This window comes from Penaeus japonicus, unplaced genomic scaffold (genome assembly GCF_977035675.1).
Source record: "Penaeus japonicus unplaced genomic scaffold, GWHDUDI00000001_assembly GWHDUDI00000013, whole genome shotgun sequence".
Classification (NCBI taxonomy): Eukaryota; Metazoa; Arthropoda; class Malacostraca; order Decapoda; family Penaeidae; genus Penaeus; species Penaeus japonicus.
This window is the reverse complement of record NW_028234415.1, coordinates 27,643,517-27,653,516: the sequence shown is the minus strand read 5'-3', so window position 1 is coordinate 27,653,516 and position 10,000 is coordinate 27,643,517. Positions and strand designations below refer to the sequence as shown.

At 40.3% G+C, this 10,000-nt stretch overlaps 1 protein-coding gene across 1 annotated transcript in view; it reads right to left on the bottom strand.

Annotated features, from left to right (window-relative positions):
• LOC122254050 (uncharacterized) overlaps nucleotides 1-10,000 on the bottom strand; it is a 48,633-nt gene that overhangs the window by 7,502 nt on the left and 31,131 nt on the right. The window contains exons 4-9 of the mRNA XM_086542930.1: nucleotides 9,353-9,544; nucleotides 5,735-8,320; nucleotides 3,801-5,264; nucleotides 2,203-3,129; nucleotides 548-675; nucleotides 1-264 (exon numbers count right to left, since the gene is read on the bottom strand). The exon at nucleotides 1-264 is cut by the window's left edge and continues 78 nt beyond it. Of these exons, the coding sequence (XP_086399056.1) occupies nucleotides 1-264; nucleotides 548-675; nucleotides 2,203-3,129; nucleotides 3,801-5,264; nucleotides 5,735-8,320; nucleotides 9,353-9,544 (5,561 nt within the window). The remainder of the gene's footprint in view (nucleotides 265-547; nucleotides 676-2,202; nucleotides 3,130-3,800; nucleotides 5,265-5,734; nucleotides 8,321-9,352; nucleotides 9,545-10,000) is intronic.

Sequence of the window (10,000 nt, the reverse complement as noted above, 5' to 3'; positions counted from 1 at the left end):
CTTCCCTGTGGAGTAGGGGCCGACCAGGAGGATGAGCGGTGTGCCAAAGAGCTCGGCGTCGGACACGTGGCGGTTGGAGATGTCCTGGTACTTGTAGAGTCCTTCGAGGGGCTTGATGGCCGTCTCGTAGATCTTCTTGAGGTCCTTGAGCGTGGCTTCGGCGATGGGGTCGGTGCGCGCCGCCGTGTCCCTCGAGGTCTCGTCCAGGCCGAGGATAGCCTCGAGGTGGTCGCGGGATCGGAAGGCAGAGGGGACCACCACTATCTGCAGGGACGAAGGGCGTGTGGGACGTCAGGGAGGATCAAGTATCAGTCAAAGTCTTTATATGGGCAACGTTCAATAAAGAGACGAGAGAAAGACCATGTTTACCCGAATTCTGTGATTAGGAATTCGGGTCTGCACGGAGGATGAAGTGCAAATTGCGGTGATCAGGCCGTACGAAATAGAGGAACAGATTGCCGACGTCACAGAACAGAGAATGAAAAAGGATACGCTCTACCGATCACTAGTATTCAAACACACCGAGATATGTTTTTCTAGCTCTTACCTGCTCTTCCTCCTCTTGCGGAGCCTCTTCCTTAGTCTCTTCTGCCAATACCGGCTTCTTGGAGGCTTCGGGGACATCAACCGGCGGTTTAGTATCAACTGGGGCTTCCTTTGCAGGCTCACTAGGAACTGGAATGAAGGAACGACACTTTATACACGCCAATTGTGCAAGGAAGAATCTAAATGCGTCTGAGGTTTCTATGGGGGTTTCGGTGGAGAGAAGTGACTCAGTTTCTCTATGCTATAGAGTGAGAAAAAGACTTTACTCTAATGACACTTGAATAAATGTGGGATTGAATTTTTTCATAGAGGAATTAACTTTTTTAAATAACAACTGTAAGGGACAAATACAGTGATTTATTAGGGGTTGGAACATCAATAAACGGTTTCCATGCACTTTTAATAAAAGTTTTAGATTGATTCACTGCTGTTTGGGTGTGAAATATTTTTTTTTTCCGTTTGGTTTGTCTTGTATCTTCGCGTCCAGATCAACTTTTAAAAAAAAGTACAGGGAAATATTCTTTAACTCATCATATAGGTCGTAAATTACAAAAGGATAGACGTAAGTAGGATCAGGAATAGATCAAAATAAAAAGAAACATGCATACAATGGAGTGGGGAAAATACTGGAACACTGATAAAACAAGACAAATCATATATATTATGTAAATGAAAATAAGAATAAAACAAAATAAAAAAAACATGACACAGTTATATGCCTATCGTAAGGCTGGTTATAAGATTTGCAATAGAAATTATGATTTCGAATGTATCTAATTACGAAACAGAGCTATTCTAATTCACTCCATTGTTAGGTAAAAATCAAACAATCAGAATATATAGAGAATAGTGAAAATTGAATAAGAATTACTGTACACTTATATATGCGTGGGTGGGTGTAGATGTGTGTCATATACACATGTATATATATATATATATATATATATATATATATATATATATATATATATATATATATATATATATATATATATATATATATACATATATATATACATATATATACATATATATACATATATATACAAATATGTATATATATATATATATATATATATATATATATATATGTTAAGACACAGATATGACCATATACGCTACTACTAAAACAACGAGAGCATTATTAAACAGCAGTGAATATGGCAATACTTTAGGTTTTAGTGTCACAGAATAGCCCAGGGAAGTGAAGGAAAGACAAATGAGATTTCCTCTTTTCTTCTTTCTTCTCTAAAGAAAGAAGGAAAGATACATACGCATACATATATTTTTCATATATATATATATAAATATATATATATATATATATATATATATATATATATATATATATATATATATATACATATAAACATATATGTATATAATATATATATATATATACATATACATATATACATATGTGTATATATGTATATATATATATATATATATATATATATATATATATATATATATATATATACATATATATATTCCGCCTTCCCTGAGCCTTTGATTACAGAAGAAAACAACAGTGACACGAGCGAGGGCGAGAGGGAGGTGGGCGGGCGGGCGGGCGGGCGAGTGGGCGTTTGGGAAGTTGCGAGCCAGAGTTGAGGGGGGAAGAAAGGGCTATAATGGCGGCCGTCACGACACCTTCAGACTCTGAGGTGCTCGGGACTCCTCCTCTCCCTGCTTCGTCGTCTGCTTCGCGTTTATCCACCTCCCCATCTGTGTCCACATCCTCAACCTCTTTCTCATCACCTGAATCTTCAGCTTCGTCAGCATCGTCATCATCTTCATCGTCATCTTCATCGTAACCTTCGTCATCACTCCCTTCGTCCGTTGGTTCTGCGACTTTGGCTTCCTCGTCGTCGTCTGATTCTTCGTCTTCATCTCCGTCTTCATCATCATCTTCGTCTTCGTCTTCATCATCGTGCTCATCTTCGATTCCTTCGTCTTTATCTTCGTCTCTTTTATCATGTTTTTCGACTTTTTTCTGCTCTTCTTCTTCTTCATCATCTTCATCTTCTTCGTCTTCGTCAACATCCTTTGCAGCTGCTTCCTCTTCCTCTTCCTCGTCTTCGTCTTCCTCGTCCTCATCCTCTACAGCTTCATCTTCGTCTTCCTCGTCCTCATCCTCTACATCCTCAACGTCATCATCTTCATCTTCGTCTTCCTCATCTTCATCTTCGTCATCTTCTACTTCCTCATCTTCATCGTCAGATTCTCCAGCTGCCTTCTCTTTCTCTTCTTCCTCAAGTTCCTCGTCTTCGTCCTCGTCTTCGTCTTCGTCTTCATCTTCATCTTCTTCATCTTCAGATTCTTCGTCTTGCTCATCGTCCTCATCATCTTCATCATCTGCTTTTAGTTCTTCGTCTTCATCTTCTTCCTCATGGTCCTCGTCTTCTTCATCGTCATGTTCATCATCTTCCTCTTCTTCATCTACCTCTTCATCCTCATCCTCATCCACCTCATCCTCATCATCCTCATCCTCAACTTCGTCATCCTCGTCGCTTTCCACAGCGTCTTCCTCCTCATCCTCGTCCTCATCCGCTTCCTCATCATCTACGAGTTGCTCACCTTTGTGTCATGGGCAAGTGTTAATAATAAATCCTATGGCAAGACCATCTCCATCCCTCAGGCCATAACCCACCTCTTGGGAGGTCCCGTGTTCTTACGTGATGTTTAGGACAAAGATTCTATCAATACTATAATCTGCAAATGCAGTCACAGACTATTCTGTGTAAAAATACAAAGGGAGAGTGGGAGACTAATTTCCAAATCATACTAGACACTATACCTCTTACGTGGGGTGAAGCAGATTTTTGTCTAATGCAGTAGAATTAAAACATGTTTTCATGGGATTTCTGCTACACAGAAATATCGTAAGATTAAATTCATGTTTAAGTCATCTGCTTACTTTATATCATGCAACTGGATATAATAAACTACACAAATATATTGCCAGATATATTGATATATTCATATAACATATATCTGCTTTGTGTGCAAAGATGTGCATTTTCGGTTTCGATTCTGCTACGGAAAGGGAGTCTTGGTGCTAAATATGAATGTTGGAACAATTGTGCATGGACTCATTACCTTTAGTAAATACTATGTTCATTTGACAGTGTCCAAAGAATCGAAATCGTTTATAAACCAAACTAAGCAATTCAAAATCTTTTGAAGCTGCTACAATATTAGCTAAGGATAGATCTGAGGCACGCTACCAAAACACTCAAACCACATACCTCCAACTTTCTCCTCGGGAAACGTGGCTTTCTCTACAACGGGTTCCTCAACTGGTTGTTTGGGTTCAGGTGCGGGTTCTGGTGCTTTGACCGCTTCTGGGGCAGGTGCAGGAGACGGCTCAGCTGGCTTGGGCGCTGGAACAACTATTGGCTCGGGAACTGGTTCAGGAGCTGCAACAGGTTCAGGGGCTGCAACTGGTTTCGGGGCCACAACTGGTTCTGGAGCAGCAGCTGGTTCAGGAGCTGCAACAGGTTCTGGGGCGACAACTGGTTTGGGGGCTGGAGCAGGTGCTGGTTCTGGGACAGCAGCTGGTTTAGGAGCCATAGTTGGTTCAGGTACAACAACTGGTTTAGGAGCTGCAACTGGTGCAGGTGCAGGAGCAGATTTTGACTCTACAGGTGCTTTTCGGTGTTCTGGATGGGTCTGCCATGGCTGGGCCCACTTAGGGTCACGTATCGCACCGTCAGGGACAGTTTCGAAAATTAGCTTTACGAATTTGTCGATAATGCCTCCAGATGGACCAATGGGTCCCTTCTCTTCTGGTTCTACAACCTTCACTGCCTTTTTAGCATGTTCTGGGTGTGTTTGCCATGGTTGAGCCCACTTGGGATCACGCTTTGTTCCTTCAGGAGTTGTTTGGAAGATAAGTTTAACAAACTTATCGATGATTCCTCCCGAAGGACCTATTGGCTTTTCTTCTTTTGGCTCTTCTACAACTACTACCTTTTTAGCGTGCTCAGGGTGTGTCTGCCAAGGTTGAGCCCACTTGGGATCACGTTTAGTTCCTTCGGGAGTTGTTTGGAAGATAAGTTTGACAAACTTATCGATGATTCCTCCCGAAGGACCTATTGGCTTTTCTTCTTTTGGTTCTTCTACAACTACTGCCTTTTTAGCGTGCTCAGGGTGTGTCTGCCAAGGTTGAGCCCACTTGGGATCACGTTTAGTTCCTTCGGGAGTTGTTTGGAAGATAAGTTTGACAAACTTATCAATGATTCCTCCAGAAGGACCTATTGGCTTCTCTTCCTTGGGTTCCTCTGCTACTGCTACAATCTTCTTTGCATGTTCGGGATGGGTTTGCCAAGGTTGAGCCCACTTGGGATCACGTTTTGTTCCCTCTGGAACAGTTGGGAAGAGAAGTTTGACAAATTTGTCAATGATTCCTCCAGAAGGGCCAACAGGTCCCTTTTCTGCTTCCGGAACTTTCTCAACTGGTTTCTTGTAATGCTCTGGGTGTGTCTGCCAGGGCTTTGCCCATTTCTGATCCCTTTCACCACTTGGCAAGCCAAAGATCACGTTGATTATCTTGTCAAAAGAGCCAAGCTGAGCTGCAGGCTTAGGTGTTGGCGTTGCAGGGACGGCAGGTTGGGGTGGCGGGGTGGCTGGCTGTGGTGGTGGGGTGGCGACGGGCTCTGGTTGGACTTCAACTGGCTTCGCTGGTTCTGGCGTAGAAGCTGGAGCTTCAACTGAAACACAAAAAAATGGTTAGTATGATGTTAGGAAGACAATATTTCTTTGCAATGGAATATGAGTGACAAACCATTTCCCCAAAAACAGGTAAGTGCCTTCTATGTTTCACCATATCATATTTGATTTTATAGTTGTATGTATGTCAGTATTACTGCAAATCAACAACATTATCACAAAGGGAAATGAAAGTTAAATCTTTCCGGGAAAAAAAAAATCATAACAGAAATATTGGTAGAAGGAGAAAGAGAGATATTAGAAACATACACTTATTATTTTACCGAAATGGAGACATGCAATACATCCTGAAAATCAAAATTATAGGGTAACCAAGAAAGATAATCATAAATATGATTCTTTCCTTCTGAAATGCCGACGAAGGAATGCCAAATAGGTCAAAGGCCAAATCGATGAAGGAAAAAAGAAGGTAACACAACGAGGCAGAAATTCCACACCCATGTCCTCTTACTGTGCTGGGTCTGAGGCGCCTCGTCCAATGACTCTTTTGTTTCTCTTACGTCACTTTCCTCTTTCTCTGCCTCCTCCTCTTTCGTGTCATCGTCCTCTTTCTCGGGCTCCTTAGCTTCTTCTGCGTCCTCACCTTCAGTTCCCTTCATTTCGTGCTCCTCCTCCTCGCCCTTCTCACCCTTACCTCTCTTTCGCTTCTTCTCTTCGTCATCTTGCTTCTCCTCTTCTCCCCTCTCTTCCTGTACTTCCTTCAATTCATTTACTTCCGTTTCTTCCTCTTCTTCTTCGTCTACTTCATCTTCTTCCTCTTCATCTAACTCTTTCTCTACCTCTTCATCTTCATCTACTTCCTTCTCTTCCTCTTCATCTACTTCCTTCTCCTCCTCTTCCTCTTCATCTACTTCCTCCTCTTCCTCTTCATCTACTTCCTCCTCTTCCTCTTCATCTACTTCCTCCTCTTCCTCTTCATCTACTTCCTCCTCTTCCTCTTCATCTACTTCCTCCTCTTCCTCTTCATCTACTTCCTCCTCTTCCTCTTCATCTACTTCCTCCTCTTCCTCTTCATCTACTTCCTCCTCTTCCTCTTCCTCTACTTCCTTCTCTTCCTTTTCCTCTTCATCCTTTTCTTCCTCTTCCTCTTCATCTACTTCCTCCTCTTCCTCTTCATCTACTTCCTCCTCTTCCTTTTCATCTACTTCCTCCTCTTCCTCTTCATCTACTTCCTCCTCTTCCTCTTCATCTACTTCCTCCTCTTCCTCTTCATCTACTTCCTCCTCTTCCTCTTCATCTACTTCCTTCTCTTCCTTTTCATCTACTTCTTTCTCTTGTTCTTCCTCTTCCTCTTCATCTACTTCCTTCTCTTCCTCTTCCTCTTCATCTACTTCCTCCTCTTCCTCTTCCTCTTCATCTTCATCTACTTCCTCCTCTTCCTCTTCATCTACTTCCTCCTCTTCCTCTTCATGTACTTCCTTCACTTCCTCTTCATCTTCATCTGCTTCCTTATCTTCCTCTACCTTTTCATTTACTTCCTTCTCTTCCTCTTCCTCTTCATCTACTTCTTTCTCTTCTTCTTCTTCATCATCTACTTCCTCCTCTTTCTCTTCCTCTTCCTTTACTTCTTTCACTTCCTTTTCCGTTTCATCTACTTCCTTTTCCTCTTCTTCCTCTTCATCTACTTCTTCCTCTCCTTTTTCCTCTTTAGTTACTTTCTTCTCTTCCTCTGTATCTACTTCTTTCACTTCCTCTTCAATTACTTCCTTCTTTTCCTCTTCATCTACTTCCTCCTTTTTCTCTTCCTTTTTATCTACTTCCTCCTTTTCCTCTTCTTCTTTATCTATTTCCTCTTCATTTACTTCCTTCTCCTGCTCTTCCTCTTCATCTGTTTCCTTCTTTTCCTCTTCTTCTACTTCCTTCTTTTCCTCTTCATCTACTTCCTTCTCTTCCTCTTCATCTACGTCCTTCTCTTCTTCTTCCTCTTCATCTACTTCCCTCTTTTCCTCTTCTTCTTCATCTACTTCCTTTATTTCCTCTTTCTCTTTATCTACTCCCTTCGCTTCGTCTTCCTCTTCATCTACTTCCTTCTCTTCCTCTTCATCTACTTTCTTCTCTTCTTCATCTACTCCCTTCGCTTCCTCTTCCTCTTCATCTACTTCCTTCTCCTCCTCTTCCTCTTCACCTACTTCCTTCTCTTCCTCTTCCTCTTCATCTACTACTACTTTGTCTTCCTCTTCATCTACTTCCTTCTCTTCCTTTTCATTTACGTCCTTCTCTTCCTTTTCATCTACTTCCTTTTCATCTACTTCCTTCTCTTCCTTTTCATCTACTTCCTTCTCTTCCTTTTTATCTACTTCCTTCTCTTCCTTTTCATTTACGTCCTTCTCTTCCTTTTCATCTACTTCCTTTTCATCTACTTCCTCCTCTTCCTCTTCATCTACTTCCTCCTCTTCCTCTTCATCTACTTCCTCCTCTTCCTTTTCATCTACTTCCTCCTCTTCCTCTTCATCTACTTCCTCCTCTTCCTTTTCATCTACTTCCTCCTCTTCCTTTTCATCTACTTCCTTCTCTTCCTTTTTATCTACTTCCTTCTCTTCCTTTTCATCTACTTCCTTCTCTTCCTTTTCATCTACTTCCTTCTCTTCCTCACCCTCTTCCTCTTCGTCTCCCTCCATTTCCTTTTCTTGCACATCCTCTTCCTCTTCTTTTTCATTAACTTCCGTCTCCTCGTCTCCTTCTGTCTCGTTCTCCACCTCTTTCTTTTCCTCTACTTCGTCATCATCATCGGCTTCTTTTTCTTCTTTAACTCCTCTTCCTTCTTTTTCGTCACTTTCCGTTACTTCGTCTTTATCTATCTTCTGTCCTTTCTTTTCATGGATCTTATCTTTGTCCTCAAATTCAATATCCTTTCTCTCTCCCTTCTTCGGTTCTTTCACCTTACCTTTATCATCATCTTTGGCAATAACGCCTTTCCGATCGTTATCTTCTTCTTCTTTCCCACTCTCTTTCTGTATCTTCTTCTTTCTGTCCCTAATAACAACAAGCTCTTCACTCTCGTCATCTTTATTTTCGTCTTCGTCTTCGGAAGATGAAACTAGCAAGAAAACAATAAACAGATGAAAGAGAAAAGAGAAAGCAAAAAAAAAATGCCTTGGCAGTTGTTTAAAGAAAGTCTGTTACTTCTTTGTTATGGTTGAAAATGCAAGAGATGAAGAAACTAAACAAGAAAGCGCTAAATAAAAAGGCTAAACTAAATGTTCTAAAGTAGAAGTAAGCTACACGGCATTTCTATGCTAAGGCATGCAGCACGTTGTTAAGAATCTCGTGTTTTCAGACACTTTCGACAAGTATTAGTCTTCTAGAACTTTATATATCTCGGGAACTTTCAATGGTGATTGTTCCTTGTCATGCATTTATTAATGTCCTAGTATACTTATAACTGTTTTAAATGGCAATAATGCAAATCATAAGGCAAATGCAGCATATATCAAGTTATGTGTATATACATGTATGTGTATATATACATACATATATATATATATATATATATATATATATATATATATATATATCGACTTGCAAAACACTTCCGTTTTAATCAAATGGCAGATAAACCCATTATACACAAAACATATTTATTAGAGGATGAGACTACAGTTTCGAAATCTACATGGATTTCATTTTCAGGTCTGTAGTCTGTAGTATCATCTTCTAATAAATATGTTTTGTGTGTAGTTGGTTTATCAGCCATATATATATATATATATATATATATATATATATATATATATAATATATATATATATATATATTATAATATATATATATATATGTATATATATATATATATATATATATATATATATATATATATATAATATTATATATATATATATATATATATATATATTATATATATATACATATATATATATACATACATATATGTATGTATGTGTATATGTATATATGTGTATGTATATATATATATATATATATATATATATATATATATATATATATATATATATGCATGTATGTATGTATATATGTTTATACGCATAGCTTTACTGTCAAGCCTTTTACAATAAGCTTACAAGCGCCATTTCTGAGCCACAACACTCACCTGGAGGCTCGGGGACGGCAGGAGCTGGAGGCGCAGGTGGCGGTTCGGGCGCTTCGGCTGCTGGCTTCGCTGGTTCGGGTTCAGGTTCAGGGGTCACGGCGGCTGGCTGTTCCTTGGGCGCTTCAGGTTCCGCTTGAGGTGGAAGGGGAACCTCGGCCGGAATTGGAGCTTCTTCGTGCCCTTCTGCTGCCACTGGGTGAGAAACGAGGCTGTTAGTGCGAGGAAAAACGGAAAGGCCACGCGAACCTCACAGGACGGACTATGATAAACACTATGCGTTTCCTCGCCGTTGCTACAAGCCACAGTTAAATCTAAACGCACTACTTCGAGCTACGGAGGAGTTTAGATGTTCGAAGTTAATGGCAACCCAAGCTTTTTGAATGTCACTAGATCACCATAAGATTTATGTTTCCCTTTTCCCTTAAGAAAAAGGGCGCACGTTGCAAATACGTTTTTTTTTTTTTTCTCGATACCAATAGCAATACTTAGAAATGACGATAAATACGTTCCTACTATTTTTTGCCATATTTTTCCCCTTATCATGGCTATACTTTTACATATCACTTCGACTTGAGGATTTTTTTTCATGCAGGTCAATCATGCAGGACAATAGGCAGGGCACCACCAAGGGTAATAGTGCCATGCATG